Raw genomic sequence first — 18083 nt, 5'->3', positions numbered from 1 at the left:
TGTAGAAATATATCATCAAATCAGCAAAGTAATGTTTTTAACTGCATATTTTTGTGATTTCTATTGTACTTTTGTAATAATTCTGGTTTCATCCCACATCAAAATTTGATTGTTTAATAAAAGTGAGCTGACTCTAAAAGGTGATGTGTAATTGCTTTATTTTTATTAAACATTGGCTTCATTAAGTATATCCCTTAATGGGTGGGAAGTGAGTGAAGAAAGTTGGAGAAAAATGCACAAATGAGGAGCTTGATATGAAAAAGGTTTGAACCCTCAAATTAACATATATAAGACTGCATGAAACCTAAATATTTGCAAGAAATGTTTAAACAGAAGTTAGTTTCCATACAAAGAAACTTACAAATCAAAAGAAAAAGTCAAGTGCCAAGTTGTATGGCGCCAACAAATATAAACTTTGTTACAAAAAACATAGTTCCTGTAGTTACTGTAGTCTGACAATGTCTCATCAGAGCTCACTCACTTTTTGTTTCAACTTAAACCACAAAACTCCGTTATGAGGTGAATATTGAATCCTGCTCACACAGAAAAGGTGAGATGGTGTAAAAAAATGTGTTTGGCATTCTAGTAACCCAGGAAAAAGAAAACCATAGCCTTCAATTTAAATTAATTTTATTTATTTGTAAAAATGTTATCACCTTGGGTGATGACTCCTCACTGCTCAAAACAAAAGGCAGCAGTTAAATTTTCAGTATACCACTCAATAAAATCTAAAATGGTGCATTTCAACAGTGTGTATGCAACTAGCCAGTAACGCACGGAGAGTCATCATAACCAGGTGAGAACGTCTCATGGCCAAACATATTATGTATTTCCTAGAACAATCAATCCTTCATGTGCAGCATACTGCAGTTGTAGCATATCCTTCTATGATACAGGTGTGCTTCTTGTGTCTATGTCTACCCTGTTTATGCAAACTTAAATATAGCTGTCAAATATGAAAAGATGTCTCTATTTAATGTCAGTGTTTAAATACTTTCTGAACTAAAATACAGGCCGATATTTAAGGATATATGAAGTCCCTTGAAAAAACACAAAAAATCCCTACAGAAGATCACACAATCGCAAAGTTGGAATCCTTAAGTAGCATTCTGTCATTCATGCCCTCCATACAGTATATGTACAGACATTTTTTCCATCATCACATTACAGGAAATGAAAAACAAAACATCTAAATAGAATAGAAAAGCAAAATACAGAACATTTGACTTTCTTTAGAAAATAAAAAATAAAAACATTTAAACCCCTTCTTGTTTACCCAAAAACTGTGCACAATGACAGCTAGATTGTTGATACCCACACTGATTTTCACTCAAAATTTTACTGTTCAACAGTGAACACTAAATTATATATTTTTTATTTTTAAAAAAGAAAACAAGAGCAACATGTTTTTAAAGCACAAAAAGAGGACGGGCTCTGCTCTTCAGGTCTTCTCTATGATGTTTGTGATATTTGAAGTTCAGGTTCAAACAGACCTCAGTACAGGTGGCCAGTAGCGCCGTCTGCACGGAGCCGATGTTCTTCCCCAGTCAAGTGTTTCCCAAGCGCAGTACACCGCAGCACAGTGGTGTCTGTGTTGTAACCTAGATTCTAGAGTCTTGATTACAGCACCGACACTAAAAAAAGCTTTCTTTTAGACGAATTAAGCCAAATCAGATTATTCCATACAGAACACCTGACGTTGTCTCATGGCTACACCAACGTGCCATGGCACACTAGTATACCAGTGTGCTGCAGCACACCGACGGTTGGGAAACACTTTGCCAGTGCGCTGTGGGACACCTCCGGTTGAGAAACACTGCTCTAGTCCACCTTGACCACACTGTAGATTTTATTCACGAACCAGAAGCAGGCGAAAAAGCCAATAGTACCTGAGGATACAAGACAGAATGGAGGAATGATATAAGTGCCTGATTAAGAAAAGCAACAAATAAAATACATAACACAAAAACAAATTACACTTGAAGACTTCAAAACACTAAAATGAGACCATCTGAATTTGAAAAGCAACAGAGATTAAAAATTAAAGGAAAATATTCATGATTTTCAACCACCTTTGTGTCATTACATCATGGATGGCATTGCAAAGGATGAACATTAAGCCCAGAGCCCTCTGTTCGCCTGCAAAAGTCTGTCACATGACAGCGCGGCTGTCATTGAAAATCAGATTCTCAATCTGGTAAACTCTCCCTTTTCCAGTTTAAACCCCACACCCATTAAATGAAGATCAAATTGTGATGCCCATTCCCCTAAAATCATTTCAGAGATATAACTTGGTGTTCCGCAGAGTTGACAATATTTGTGGAAAAGAAGAAGCCACCATAACCGGTAAGTAGTGTTTAACTAGTCTACTGACTCTTCAAAGCACTTTGCGCCACTTGCTATATTCACACACCATCAAAGCTTTCTGTCCAAAAAACAGAATAGAAAATGGAAATCAGGTAGCACAAATGGTTTTTTTAACATATCAAATTACATTGTAATACAGAGAATAATATAACAAATCATGGTTAAACGCAGGACTAGTCATATATACTACATTTCATACAGTAGTCTTGTCTTAGTAAGTTCAAACAAACTGCAGTGGTCATTGAGTTACAAGCATTCTGCTTTTTTGATTCATGATTACCATAAGTTTCTGAAACACTTGTGGTTCTAAACAAAAAAATAATACCAGTTTCATGAGAAGACCATCTTCTTCTCCAATGGTGAAATACTTTTTAAAAATCACATAGACAGGTTTCCACATAGCCAACTAAATCCACTTAAACGTGAATGAAATAACTTTTGACAAGCTTAAGGCTGCAATCTCCACAAGACAGCAGAAACTATTTGTTAATTTAGTCTGAAAGAAGACAGACTGGTCAAAATCCTGAATCAAATCACACGATTTAAATTCTAACTGAATGCAGAATGTAGTCCATACAACCCAATCTGGAGTTAAGTTGTGATCAAAGTTGGGGTGAGGTGAAAAAAAGACAGTGAAGGAAGCCAAAACTTAAAAATGAAGGATGAAAGAGTTTTAGGATTATTTAGATCAGAACTGGAAGAAAGGAGGGAAACTGATCATCTTTTCCTTGGATTATTTCTTGGTGGTAATCTTTTGACATTTTGTCCCCTTCCTACTTAAAGCTCTGTCTTAAGATAGTGTCAAGTAGTGGTGCAATGATAAGTAGGGCTACAGGCCAATTTTTATCTGCCTAATGACTGTGTACCACCAGAAACAACATGTCATTGTCTGACACCATGGTGAAAAATAAAGACAGGCTGTCTTCAAGTTCTATAAATGATCCTTTTCCTGCCCCAGAATCATCTGAGCGCAAATAGGAGGGCTGGACAAAGAAAGAGTTTTGTTACCAAGATCCGTGTTTCATGTCTTTGCTCTTAACATTTAGAGAAAATTCCAGCTATGCTGTCTTCATCTGAGCTGTGTGAAATTGTGTATGTGTGCGTACATATGTGTGTTTGTGTTACATAGATCTCCACAACTTTAATCACAGCTGATTTCAAATGAAAATCAAAGATAACTTATCCAAACAATAATGGTCAGGTTTCCATATCGATTCATCATCTATCATGTAACCAGTGAATGTAGAAGCTGTATCTGTAGATCTACAGATAAGGAACTCCCTGTTAATTTTGAAATGTTGATTCAGAAGCAAATGGACTTCCATTAAATGTTTTATATCTCACTGACTTGGAGGCATTTAACCTCCACTGATGTCAATAACAGCTTAACTAAAAAAGTAAAATACATAACTCCCCACACAAATCAGTTTGCAATGTGGAAGTCTCTTGGATGAGCAGTGAAATGCTTTAAGAACTAGAAGGCAATCCAAATCCTTTTGATTTTACATGCGTGAGGTTCACCACAACCTGGATTAACAATTGAAGCTACTCCCTGATAAAGCTGCCTTTCCAAACCGCACACTGCACTTCACACAGTTCTTCTGAACAGTATGATAATTGAAAAAAAGGATATGGATAGGCTGTCAATGAACAACAACAAAAAAGAAAGATACACAATGGCTTGGTCTACTACTTATTGTTTTACTAGGAACAGGATGGAGGTCCTGAATGGTCACAAAACATCTGTCATTATGATGGGTGTTACTACAAACACTGAGAAATTCAAACAGTGTCAACTCCACAGAGGCATTGCCTAACTTCCAATAAACTGTACAAGTGCCTCACTGCCACAAAAGGATTGACATGAATAGATAAAATCTAGACAAGAGATTATGTGTGATTAATTAATTATTTTATTATATTTACTAGAGGGAAAATCAAAACAATATTAGTAGGTGCTGTAATAAGTGGCTCTACTCTAGGACATTACCTGTGAAGAGGAAGAAGATGAGGACCATAATCATCGTGTATCCAAAGTAGAGGAAGGTGCTGGCAGCTCCTATTATTTGTAGCTTTGAGAAGAAGTAATGCACTGCATAAATAAAGAGATACACTGCTGTGAAGCCGCTGGTCAGGAAGGAACGCCACCACCAGTGGTAGTCCTGGGCACACATTTTTAAAAAAAAGTCAGGGTTCAGTATTAATGATGTATTAACTGAGATTTGAAACAGGTGAAAAATTCAAAAAAAGTTGATTTGATAAAATCAATCTACAGTATATACAAAAATATTGCCAACATAACATGTAGTTATGAGTTAAACAAAACTGGCTGGACTGCCTAAAAAGGATGGGGTAAGCGACAGAAAATAAATAAAAGTACAGATCGGATCACCAAATTCTTGCTAACAAATGATGCACTGTATGTGAATTTAAAATTAAAATTATTTTTTTCTGACTCAAGTTTCGTAAGTGACACAAAATTCCATCAACAGTCAGGTACCTCAGCACATAGGTGGAAATAGCAAAGCAGTATTGTGGCCTCAGAGCAAGTGATGAGCAAGATAATGAAGACCAGGAAAAGAAATCCAAACATGTAGTACATCTGGTGAGACCTGAAAGCAAAAGGCAATATGTTGCTGCGGTGGTTCAAAACAGGAAGGTCTGACCAAACTGGACTGTCTTCTCACCAAATGCTGTTAAGGATAAAGAAGAGCTGGATGAAGATGCAGCCAAATGGCAATATTCCCCCCATTATAATTCCAGGGACAGGCTTTGTGAAGAACGACTGCTCAGGAATTTGACGAGGAATTTGGTTTGTTCGCACAGGCTGCTCAATTGCCTGCGCGGAGAAGACAAGTAAAAAAAGCTTAATCGATAGTAACAAGGCAGTCACAGACTGCAACATCCTGCGACACACTTGAATTCAAAATTTTACTCTGACCTACTTGCATAGGTTAAAGATCAAAGCTAGTGCTCTGACCTAAAGTCATTGATCAAAGCACTAGCATTCACGCTGGCCTTCTCCCCCTTCTTTCTATCTTATCCAGTTTCTGAGTGTACAAAATTTGAAATTTGACCTTGACCTACTTTTCTCAAGGTCAAGTTCTTCATCTAATTTTCATCCCCTTTGCCGTCCGAGTAATGTGCTTTTTGTTTCATCTTTCTATCTGCAACGGTTGCAAAGATATTTGGTGGACTAACGGACAGACGGATTGACGAACACATGAACACTGGCAATTACAATACAGGTACATCATTGCTTTGAAGTGGGATGTAACAAATCCACAAACTAGGAGGAATAACTCACCGCCTTCTTGAATCCAAAGTAGGCCCCAACGAAGGTGAGGGGAACAGAGATTCCAAACCACAGAGCTAGAATGGCCACCAGAGTGCCAAAGGGGATTGCTGCTGAGGAACCCTCCACCCAAAGGATCAGGTTCATCAGGAAGAAGTCTGCAAAAACAACACTGGAGAAGGGAGTTAGAAGAAGTCAATGACAAGAAATATAATGTGAAATGGGTGGAAGCTGTCTTCAAGCATTAAAGGCAACGAGTCTTTTTGGTACTCCAGGGGAAAAATGATATAAATAAAAGCAATAAATACAAAGAAAATACAGAAAGTGAACTTACCCTGGGCACAAGAGTGCCGTCAACAAGACGTTTGTTTTCCACTTTTCACCTCCAAATGCTGAGAAAAAGAAAAGATGATGGGATTGATAAAATAACATTCACATCAACAGTAACACTGTGTAATCTCTTTAGTTTTTAATGAAACAAAAAAAGACAAATTCACATACTTTTGTAAAGGCGTGCAGACACATAGCCAGCAGGTGTACCCAACATCACCCAGAGTACCACAGCACATGTCATGAGAGCTCCTCTGTTGGCCGGTGACAGGAAACCAAGACAGGCCAGGACTACAGAGGACAAGAGAACATTAGTGTACTCATTCCAACACAGAACATACCCCAGTCCTGCAAATTAAATACCAAGATGCTTTCATCCACAGTCTCGTGAATTCAGACTGCATAATTGCTCTTTGTACTATTCCTATGTGCATCTTCTTGGATGATAACTTATTTGACTGGTGTTCTTTAATAAAATATTCTGATTAAAAGTGTTCTGAATTCGTCCTCTACCTCTACTGCTGTGGTAAATTATCTTGAAAAAATAATAAAGCTCAGCGAGAAAAGACTTAACCAAGTATGATTTGGAAGTTAACACCACATGTCTCTATATAATTCGTGTTTTTTGTCAAGGAAGCCCTTCATCAGTCAAGTAGGAGTGATGAAGGGCTAGATGAAGTAGGAGTGATAGTAAAAACACATATCTGTGACAGGCCTTACAGAGAGTGATGAAGGTCATGATGAAGATCTGGGTGCCCTGTCCGAGGAACACAGACAGCAACATGCCTTTCCTGGGTGGACGGAAAACGTCCCCATGCACCTGTTTCCAACCTGACTCCTCTTGAGCATCTTCCTGTGAAGGGAAGGAGAAAACAATTACAATCGATCAAGAGCTGAACTGTTCCACAAGATGAGAGTTAAGGGTTGCCCAACCACCAATTAGTGAATTATTGAACCTAAATCAAATGAATTCCCTCATTCCAGACAATAAGCTTCTTGAAGATTGTGCTTCACAAAACATCCACACCACTTTCCATTATATTATTATATTCATTATATCCCAGGTTGCTTATATGCCACAATCATGTATCTAAACACCTCATTGGATTGCCACAAAATAATTTGCTCAAAATGGGTTCTGATAAGCTTACATAGAGTTGGGTTGATTTTCCATGAGGTGATAGCAGCTTTATCAAGTCTGCCTGTGAAGCATAACAAAATATTTAAAATTCTGAGTGAGATGAAATACAGGGGTACCTCTCCTTACGAATCTCTCTACTTACGAGATTTTCTACTAACGAAATTTCTCAGCAGGAAAATATTGCCTCTAGTTACGAAAGAAATTTCGACTTACGTAAAGTAAAAATACAGTATCGGCTGATACTCGCAGCTCCCACGGGTTCCTGAACGCACTTTCTCAAAGCTGCTCTGCCATTGGCTGTTACCTAGTATCTTCCTGGTATCCCATTGGCTAAGAGGGACCTCTGTGTGTAGCTAGATCGGTGTTTATACAGAGTCCTCGTCATTCGGCTCTCAACCTGTGAGGCGTTCTGATAGTTTTGCGCAAATATACTGAATTAACTTTATGAGTATTCGCTATGGACCCCAAGATAGTGACGGAGAAAAGAGGAAAAGAAAGACGAAGAAAAGAGCTTTTTTGTCCATACAAACAAAGCAAGAGATAATAGAAAAGCATGAAAATGGGATACCTTTGGTTGATCTTGCCATAGAATATGGCCAAAAATCTACAATTGACACGTTCTTAAAACAAATGGAAGTTTAAGGAGTTTAAGGCATCGCGTGGCTGGTTGGAGAAGGTCAAAATGAGGACTGGAATTCACTCTGTTGTTCGGCATGTTGAGGCAGGAGCGCATGAACCAAAGAGGGCAGAAAACAATGAGGACAGCAGTTAAAAGGTAAATAACCATCATTTTAATTTTTTACTCCATTCTTTGTTTTTTACGTTATGCACAACTCTCATTTATTGTGTAATAATCTAATCGTAACATGCATTTGTTACATGTTTTGATGCATTTTTATGCTTTATAAAACATTTATGTCAGAATTTTGGGGGGCTTGGAACGGATTAGGGCATTTGCATCTACTTACGAAATCTTCTACTTTCGTAATTTCTTCCAGAACCAATTAATTTCGTAAGTAGAGGTACCACTGTACACCCAAGTCCACTCGGTACTCTGTGGTCATTCACAGTGCAGAATTAAAGCATTAATCAAGTAAAGCTGATGAAGACTCTGTGACTCTGTTACTGTCTGGAGGGAAACCATCATATTTGTGAGAGTAACTTATGAGACCTAAAGCAGCACAACTGTCTTTACATGCAATCATGTTAAAACTGAAATGATTAGTAGATTGATAAGTTAGTCAAAATTAGCTGCCACCTTAGGTCTGCCACCAACAGCCAACAGCCTAGATGAGTACACGGACACTGTGACGTCCTACATCACCTTCTGTAAGGACAGCGTCATCCCAACATGCACCAGGATTAGCTACAACAACGACAAACCCTGGTTCACAGCAACACTCAGAAGGCTCAAGTCAGAGAAGGAGGCTGCATTCAGAAGTTGGGACACCCTACAGCCCTACACCTCAGCGCCATCCCCCTTTCCCACCCCTCTCCTTATCAAAGAAAGAGAGGTGAGGAGTCTCTACCAACGACTTAACCACCGCAAGGCTGCAGGCCCAGACTCCGTCTCTCCCTCCACCTTGAAGCATTGCGCCAACCAGATGTCTCCTTTGTTCACTCACATCTTCAACACCTGCCACGTACCAGCGTGCTTCAAAACTTCAGCTATTGTCCCAGTCCCCAAGAAGACAAGGATCACAGGACTTAACGACTACAGACCCGTCGCTTTGACATCTGTGGTCATGAAGTCCTTTGAGCGCCTTGTCTTCACCCACCTCAAGGACATTCCTGGCAACCTCCTGGATCCTCTACAGTTCGCCTAAAGAGCCAACATATCTGTAGACGATGCTGTAAACATTGTGCTACACTTTGTCCTCCAGCACCTAGACTCCCCGGGATCCTATGCCAGGATTCTGTTTGTGGACTTGAGCTCTGCTTTCAATACAATCGTCCCAGATCTGCTCCATGTCATCGGCTGCAGCGTTACACACCTCCAGGAACTGTTCAACACAAGGACCCGTAGACATGCAGCCAGGATTGCTACTGACCCCTGTCATCCTGGCCACGACCTGTTCCAGACACTCCCCTCTCGGAAGAGGCTGACCAGGACCTCACGCCACAAAAATAGCTTCTTCCCCATTGCAGTCAACCTCATGAGCAATGCCCCCCCCCCCCCCCAAGGTAACCATCCGCTCCTCACCGATCTGCAAAGACAGTTTACTCAATGGACTTCTTTTCCTCGCCTGTAAACACCGACCATATTTATCTCACCGTAATGTAAATTGTATATAGTTTTTCTTATTCCTTATTATTCCTTATTGTTTCTCTTCCCACCTTTTAATGCACCGACACCGCGTCAAGTTCCTCGTGTGGTAAACTTTACTGTACCTAGCAATAAACTTTTTTCTGATTCTGATTCACCTGTTATGACAGTTCAACAATTTTTCCAAAGAAAAATATAGACCCTTTGCTGGTTACAGGTTCTGTGCAAGTGTTAAGATATGCTGCCTTTGTCATGAATGATAATTAAGAGTTGTGAGGGTTTTGGACAGAGTACAGATAACAACTTTTAGAATCCACTTTGAGCTTTCAGAGACTCTGACAAGCTCAAAGTTTCAAAATTTAATGACATTCCATAAAGTAAAATAAGTAAACAATCAAATGTAAAATAATAAATATAATAGCTGCAAACCTACATTGTATACACATCAGGATAAGATCAAATGAGAGCAGAACAATGCCTTTACCTGGTCCACTTGGTTGTATCTGGCAATGTCTTTATGCAGGGTTCTCAGCATGATCATGGCAACCATGCCAGACAGGAAGAGGACAATGACCAAGGAGTTCATGATACTGGACAAATGTAAAATACATCCCATATCATCAAATAGTAAGCATCAAGTCCAAGGAGGTTTAACTTGAGTGTGTTTTGGTGGAGGACAATGTCAAAAAACCTTGTAACATCATACCTAAACCACTGGATATTTGTATGAGGCATGGAGACAAGGATGTAATCCCACCTGGAGGCCCACTTGATGGAATTGTTTTCCTGTAAAAAAAAAGAAGCAAAACTATTGCAGGAAATGTGATTTTTTTAAAAACGTACTTTTTCTCAACATCATAGGTACAAAAAATCTATGTAAAATATATTAACTCATAATATATTAATTCATAGAAAACAATAATATGGAAGCCTACCTCAAACATGACAGAATAGGTGTAAGATATTGATAGATCATTACTAAACATCACAGGAACCTCCATTGGAGTACTTGAATCACAAGTTGGTTTGTCATTTGTTTCTTTAAAACTGTTATGCACAAAAATGAGACAAAAAAAATTCACTTTTTTTATCAATTAGTCTCGTGTTAATCAGGTTCATTAGACACAACTTAAAATGTAGGGGTATCAGTGCTGCTACTGTCAATCAGCCACTATTACCTCTTTGGCTCCATAGTGGCAGCAACCAGCCGAGCCCCTCGCCATCCTTCTGATTCTCCACTATGGTAAATGATCTTGATGTCCACATGGTTGAAGACGTAAAATGTATTCTTCTTGTTGAACTCCGCCTGAAAAAGAAATGTTTTATTCAACCCCAATTATTTTAAAGGAGCCTTTTTTAATCTACTGTATATGGTTTGGATCCAGTGTTTCTGACAGCATAATCTTTTGGGCAACATTAACAACTGTAATATACTGTAACAAAGAGTACTAAAAATGAAAACTACTTTTGTATTGCATCACAAGAGCCCCTTAAACGTCTAACACATACTTTTTTGAAACGAGGCAAGTAAATTATACTTTAAAGTTAAAAAAAAAAAAAGAGCAGAAATGCTATCTAGAACACCCTGGACAAATTAAAGAATGCAATGAAGTCATAACTCACATTGATAACACAGGCATCTTTGGTTCTGCCTTCTTTGGTGACAAGGCAACCCACAGGGAACCCTGGGTTGCAGTACTTTTGACCATCTTCCACATCATAGCACCAGGTAACTGGCATGTTGTCAATTATCCTGAAAAATAATTGGACTATGTCAACAAGCATCATTATGATTAAAGACTGAAATATCTCTTGCATAGGAATTTAGAGCTACATTCCATCTTCAAAAGAACGCGTAAGTTCCTCAGGGAAATCAATGTCTATTACTAACCAGTGGTGCTGGTAGTTCAGCTGCATTCCCATCTTCAGAAAATCGAGTTTCTTTGCATCCTCTTCCTTGTCTTTTTTGTAGGTTCTTTGGCAAACTAACTCGCATTTAACATCTTCTTTGAACTGAAACTGTAAAATACAGACAACACAATACATCAAATAAAGGAAATTTTTAAAAACGCTACAGGCTATGATTTTTTGGATTTATAATCACCCTGTATGGCGAAGATTCAATTCTTTCCCCAAATAGCACCTGTCCAAGGTTCTCAGAAGGCCTTCTTTCGGAAGGATCTTTGCAAAAGTCAAACCTTTGGAAAAATGCAGGTGGTTACACACAATGACATGATGAAGAGCTGGAAAACATTACAAATATGTCATCAAGTGAAATTAAAATGCTACTTACACATCATACTCATAAGGCAGGACTGACTCCACAGAGTCCAAACGATTGACAAACACCTCAATCTCTGACTATAAAGAAGCACAAATATTTTTAGTTATTTCTGATAATCTAAACTGACAACAGAACACACCTGACAGGTCATCCTCGTGTTGGTTCACTCACGCACCAATATATGACTCAGTTGCATCCAATTACTCCTTAACAGTACATTTTGTAGTCACTGTCTCAGAAGGGGGAAAGTATTCGCTAATCCAAACATAACTACGAGGATGTAAATAACAAGGAACAGACAAGATTAAAAATAGTATGTATATTCTATGGTTGGTCGCTTGAAAAGAGTTCGGGTATAAGAAAAAACATTTTTTTTAAAATATAGCAAAAAAAATAACTCAAAAAGATATATACTGTTTTTCCATTGACAGTGCATTGCAACAATAACAATTATCAATGCGTAAGGTTATTATTCCAGGTAATAGCCCGGGCCCAAAGAGAGGTTAGATAAACTACGAAGACCAAAAAGGAATTACGGTTTATGATTACTAGGTCAGAAAATCCACAAACTCTGCAACCATAATAACCAGTGGTGTCACAAATACAACATACCTTGCAATCTTCTCCACCTTTACCTTTCTCACAAAAAGTCACTGGGGCTAAACCCGGAAGATAAAACGCAGAGCACGAACAGATATACGAGACTAGCAAATAACCCAGCAAAAAAACGATGTTTGATCCCTTCCTCATTTTCACGCTGTCACAGTTCTTCGAATATTTTGTTAAAATTAATACTCCTTCTTCCAACAGAAGATAATGGTGTCTTCCTGTGCCCGGTTTTCGACGTCTTCCTACTCGGGACGTAGAGCTTGCGCCGACCCGACCAGTCCACCAGCATCTGTGACGTCTATCCCTGTCAAACAATGCGGAAGACGCCAAATTGGCACCGGAAAGTAAATATATTTTCACCTTCAAAATAAAAAAATACTATAAATAATCTGTTTATTATACAGATGTAATATTTTTCGAAACTGATGTAAATGTAAAAATTAATTTGCTTATCCTATTTTTTCAAAAGAAAACGATGACAAAAGTTTTACACTCTCAAAATAAATGCTACATAGATCTCCAACTGTTTTTCTTTGAAAGGATAAAAGTCGGACGTGATTTTTCTCTCATGTGACTTGACGAACGTGAGGTAGCACTGACGTTGCTTATCTATTCATACGCGCAAATAAAATGAAGTAAAATAAAATAAAACTGCGGTCCTAATAGCAGATGAGACAGGTTTAGACGATGAATAAAAAAAATTAATGTAATTTTGCTAAGACGGTCCACAAATTGTTACTCTTTGATACATTGTCTCTTATTGTTTGATACTTTTTCTCTTATTCTTTGATACTTTGTCGCTATTTAATATTCTGTGCGGCACTGTGGCTGTCGCTGCACAGCAATGCGGTTCACAATTCTGCCCCAACTCTGTGCTGAGTTTGCATGTTCTCCCAGTGTCTGCGTGGGTTCTCTCCGGGTTCTCCGGCTTCCTCCCACGTCCAAAAACATGCACTCCAGGTTAATTGGCAGGCTGCAGATTGCCCGTAGGTGTGAGTGTGTGCGTTTGTTTCTACTGTATATGGCTCCGCAGTACACTGGCGTCGTTCCAGAGTATCCCCTGCCTCACGCCCCCAGTCGGCTGGGATAGGCTTCAGCACCCGCAACAGCGGATGAAGTGGTTATCATGAATGAATGAATGAAAAGCACATACGCGCATTTCTCAATACCAATATTGTATTTTTAGTTACACAGATGATAGTTGGTAAAATGGCCAAATAAAATAATCTCATAAGAGCTCAAGTGAAAAATCTGATAGATTTGTGTAAACAAAACAAATTGGATAACATTTATAGAGGTATAATACTGGAAAATTTGGAGACATCTCCTTCAAAGACATGCAGCTAACTTGGTGCTGGTTCACATACATTGGTAACAAAACTTAGTATCTAAGTGGATGAAAGTGTCAGAGATCTTCAATATTTCTCTCGTCTCAAAACTTTTGAGTTTGTAACTTAAATTTCACATTAGGAAAAGGGAACTTTCTGAAAAAATGCGTGTGATTCATAAAAGCTTGACTTAACCTACATATCCTGTTTGGTTAGTAAGCTTGTTCCACCAGACTGGCCAGAAGCAAAGTAAAAATCATATAGCTCTTGTTCATGTTTAGATAATAATTCAATCATGTACTCATTTTATACACATTAAAACTATGCTTTAAAGTTCAGTACAGATTTGGCAAACGGAGAGATGGAGTACGTTTAGGCCCCAAGACTCGTACGCAGGAAAACGGACTGTCAGTTATGACCTGACATCGGAGTCAGGGTATAATTCCAGTATGTTGTGTTCTCATATACTCAGTGCTTTGCTATCACATATCACATTCTTTTAATATAACTAAAATTTATCAATTGAAGTGAGTCAAAACTTCAAATGAAAAACTGAAGGCAACTGGAGACCTATCAGTGTGTCAGTCTGTTCCAGATAGGTATGCCAAAGACTCAAGCTTAGTAACTGAAACTCAGTAGATCTCAGTAACTGAGAGTCAACATCTGTGTGAAAGTTTAATCCCTAGACCTATAAATGCCAACGATTAACAAGACTCTGCATTATCTCTTGGACTGGCAATGGTCTGTTTTTGCTCCCGGTACTCTCTTTGCACAAGTGAAATTTCAAATATCAGATTTCAGATATCATATATAATTCTGTTTATTCACTAATTTATCTTTTTATCCACTCCTTCTGCTTTTGCAGGTCTCGGGGGTTTGTGGAGACTATCCCAGGCTCTTAGGGGTGAGAAGCAGGGGGCAGTGCACCGTGAAGCCACATAAAAGACAAATAACCACTCACCCACAGACCTACAGAGAATTTGGAACCGGCCAATTCACATGAAATGCATGTTTTGTGGAGGTGCGAGGAAGCTGAGGAACCTACACAGACACAGGGAGAACATGCAAACTCCGCAAAAAACAGGACTCAAACCCAAAACCATGATGGTGTGGATCTTTTAAATGTGTAACTAACCTTATTGACAATAAAAAAATTAAGCTACCTGAATAATGAATACAAAATTGATTGATTTAATGCTAGAGCTCTCTTGAGCCTACTTTGCTACAGTTGTCTTCTCTGTTGAAGTCCTAAATAAAGGAGACTGACAAATTAAAATATATACAGCATGTAATTATAGCTTGCATTCTTTCCTCCAGTTCCAGTAAAAGTATATCTCAAATAGACGACCATTTACTGGATCCATCAAAAGTTAAATAAGTAATAATTATTTTACTCAAATTGAAACCTGAATATCTGACACTATTGGACAAATACCTATATGACTAGACTCACTGCTCAAAAAGTCACACTTCTCATAGGTGAAATATACTGCAATGTTATGGTATTCCATGACGTTGCAAAACAGGCTATGGGCAATGCACAGTGTGTTACTAAAAGTTTTTTACATTCAAACTTGCTCACATGCCATAGAAAATGTCTGGCACTGATATTTAATTATGTACCAGATGTCACTAAGGAGGTTTTGTTGTCACAATCTGTTTTTGGATTGTCAGCGGGATTATGCATAAATCTACAATCCAAACTATTGAAGATCTTTCTGAAAGAGATGGGTCTTCAGACAGGAATCTGCATACAGATGTACATCTGGGATATTTTTTTTCATATTCTTTAACTTTGTGATATTGTGAGCATTTTCTTTCATTTCTAAGAGACGAATGGATGTCTGTTTACTTCAGTGCAGTTACAAAAAAAAAAAAATTATTGATCAGATTTCAATATCTTTATCTGGCATAATGTAAAACTTTAAATAACAGTTAAGGAGTCATGAGTTTGATAGAATGAAATAAAGAAAATTGTACAACCTTGTGGGGTTCTGCTATGTGCTGCGCTGTAAAAGTGTTCACTGTTAGGAGGCTAGACAAAGTGACTATAAAACCAGAGGGCTATTCTATTAAGCTAGTTTATCAGGTAAGCCAGGTATTTTCCAACTTTTCTAGCATATTTTCCACTTTGCTGGGGTTCGTGAAAATTACATAGTTTAAACTACAGTATGTTGGAAAACTAGCCTTGTCCAGTTCAGGCAAACTGTTAGGTTCAGCCCTAGTAGTTTAACCTCAGTTTGTGAAACAGTTGCAGAATAATACATTGCTGTTGCATTTTACCCTAGAACACCATCTTAGGGCAATTTTCACCTGATCAGATGTACTGACATGATTTTCATGAGTCCCTGGGTAGCTTCAGCATTGTCTTTGAAGGTGTGAGTCTTCTCCTACCCAAAACCTTGCGATTTTCCTACAGTTTGTACTTTCACCAAGGAAGTCTCCAATGTCCCAGGAATGGGTGGACCAAAGACCAATTATGCAGTATCATTATTTTTTTAGAAATTTTTTGTTGTCGAATTCCTAATTCTTCAGTAATTTTGGAACATTTTTTGGGTCCCCTATGACGCTTTTCTTTCCTTTTATCAGACATGTCACAGTTGAAAATAAAACTACTCTATTTTTTTTAGTTTAGTTTAGTATACTTTAGTAATCCCCGAAGGGAAATTAAGAGCACACTCTAGTTTGATCAAACACGTGCATATATTTATGTTAGTATGTACAGGCCCCTGTAACGCACACCAACACAAGGGGGCCTGTACGCATGCAGGGGGAGGTAGAGGGGCAGGTGGGTGACATGGTGGGTCCTAAATGAGCAACTTTGTAAAGGGGGACAGCACCTGACTCAAGGGTGTCTCGGCAGTGCACTGGAGGTGAGCTGACACCTCCCACTGTTAGCTCGCACTCCAGGCGGCTGGACAGGAGCGGTAATCAAACCGCCGACCTTTGGAACATTGACTGATCTGCTCTACATTTCCGCTGCTTTACCACTTGAGCTACTGCTGCACCAATTTTGTCATGTGTTGTCACATTTTGATATATTTTGATAAGTAATTTTGTTGGGTATATTATATATATTATATATCATTAATGCTGGGTAAAAATCACACAACATTAGTGATGGTGTTTTAAGAGATAGTGTTCTAGGGTTCAAGGGTTTTATATGAGTCGGTCTATGTTCAGCTACTAAAACTGGAAGTGGCCTTAGGGCAATCCTAAACATTAAGAAAGTGACTTAGGGAAAAGGTTCTTCTTGTAACTAGAACCCTTAATCACCTTTAGAGGGCAGTATCTGACTGCCAGTTTACTTAAGTCACTGTGATAAAAGTCCAAAATAAACCCCAGACTGGAGCCTTACTTTACATATTGTTCATCCTATTCAGCATGCAATTGTATTAAACTGTTTTTTTGTTGTTGTTTTTTTTAACAAGATTTTAGTCTTCTTCTTCTTCTTTCAGCTTTTAGTACAAAGGTACTACTTAGCCAGAGCCAATGAATCTTCTTTACCTTTCGGCTTTCCCTTCAGGGGTTGCCACAGTGAATCAATTGCCTCCATCTAACCCTGTCTTCTGCATCCTCTTCTCTGACACCAACTAAGCATAGGCATAGGTTTGATTTGCATGTTTGATTTGGAAAAAGTTTTACGTCGGATGCCCTTCCTGACACAACCCTCTGTATTTATCCGGGTTTGGGACTGGCACAATAAGACACTGGCTTGTACCCTCTTGTGGCTACATTATCCAGAGCCAATGAATGGCAAGCACAAAAAGAAAATCACCAAGAAAAGGAAGGGTTGGGTATACAAAAATATGATATACATTCAGTGGGTTAAAGCCTATCAACCACTAAGCATTTTACCATTTTTATGTGCTATCTATCTTGCTCCATAGAACAAAGTAGCTATTTATTCTTTCATATGTTTGGTATGAAGTCTAATATGGTTTTATCATGGAATTTCCACGGGTTCTCGCAAGTTCACTGTAGTAAAACTAATAGCTACACAATGCAACGTGGCCTGTAGGGGGCGGTGTTACATTTTTTGGATGTCTGGTCTTCCGGAAAAGGTAGTCGAGAAAGTAAGGGAGTAGAAAAAACGGGTGTTTGACGCAGCTCTCACAAAGCCGCGGCAAAGTTCCGTTTGGTCGCAGCTAGGCAGTCATTTGCATAGATAATACAACAATACACTTTTTTTTTTTTAAATTTCAAGCAGCGTGTTAAGCTTGTGCAGTTTTACTCAACTGTTGCTTGACTACTTGCTAGCTAGCGTTAGCTAACAGCTTCAGTCGCTGGGACGGATATCGCCATTTTGCGCATTCAACGCCTGAGGACTTCGTCGGCAGCGAGGTAATCGGCAGGAAATATTTGGATACTGAGGGCAATGGTTTATATTCTGTCTTTGAAAATGCTTCAAGTTCTCATGATTTTTTACGGGTTGTTTTTTGGTAGGTGGTGATTTTTGTAAC

The 18083-nt window shown here is 38.6% G+C and overlaps 1 protein-coding gene across 2 annotated transcripts; it reads right to left on the bottom strand.

Annotated features, from left to right (window-relative positions):
* Window positions 1-613: 613 nt before the first annotated feature.
* tm9sf5 (transmembrane 9 superfamily protein member 5) lies at window positions 614-12583 on the bottom strand. Of its 2 annotated transcripts, XM_068325712.1 has the most exons (18): window positions 12296-12583; window positions 11693-11760; window positions 11504-11597; window positions 11291-11418; window positions 11023-11152; window positions 10578-10705; window positions 10335-10446; window positions 10106-10185; window positions 9884-9989; window positions 7144-7194; window positions 6713-6845; window positions 6164-6283; window positions 5997-6054; window positions 5675-5834; window positions 5055-5206; window positions 4868-4979; window positions 4358-4529; window positions 614-1889 (listed from the first exon to the last, which is right to left on the bottom strand). In XM_068325712.1, exons 1-18 carry the CDS (start codon window positions 12431-12433, stop codon window positions 1822-1824), a joined length of 2010 nt encoding a protein of 669 aa, XP_068181813.1. In that variant the 5' UTR covers window positions 12434-12583; the 3' UTR covers window positions 614-1821. The 2 variants fall into 2 exon arrangements, with proteins under 2 accessions (XP_068181813.1, XP_068181814.1); XM_068325713.1 differs by lacking the exon at window positions 7144-7194.
* Window positions 12584-18083: the final 5500 nt, after the last annotated feature.

The sequence above is a fragment of the Antennarius striatus genome, chromosome 10 (assembly GCF_040054535.1).
Source record: "Antennarius striatus isolate MH-2024 chromosome 10, ASM4005453v1, whole genome shotgun sequence".
NCBI classification, from domain to species: domain Eukaryota; kingdom Metazoa; phylum Chordata; class Actinopteri; order Lophiiformes; family Antennariidae; genus Antennarius; species Antennarius striatus.
Note: the sequence above shows the minus strand (reverse complement) of the source record. Positions and strands in the feature narration are given on the sequence as shown.

Excerpts from the sequence above, each read along its gene's own strand:
- tm9sf5 (XM_068325712.1), bottom strand. The coding sequence starts at position 12,433 with ATGAGGAAGGGATCAAACATCGTTTTTTTGCTGGGTTATTTGCTAGTC. Across the intron at positions 10,447-10,577 it reads GCCACTATGGAGCCAAAGAG|TTTTAAAGAAACAAATGACA; the intron begins GTAATAGTGGCT and ends TGTGCATAACAG. Across the intron at positions 6,284-6,712 it reads CATGACCTTCATCACTCTCT|TCCTGGCCTGTCTTGGTTTC; the intron begins GTAAGGCCTGTC and ends TGTCCTCTGTAG.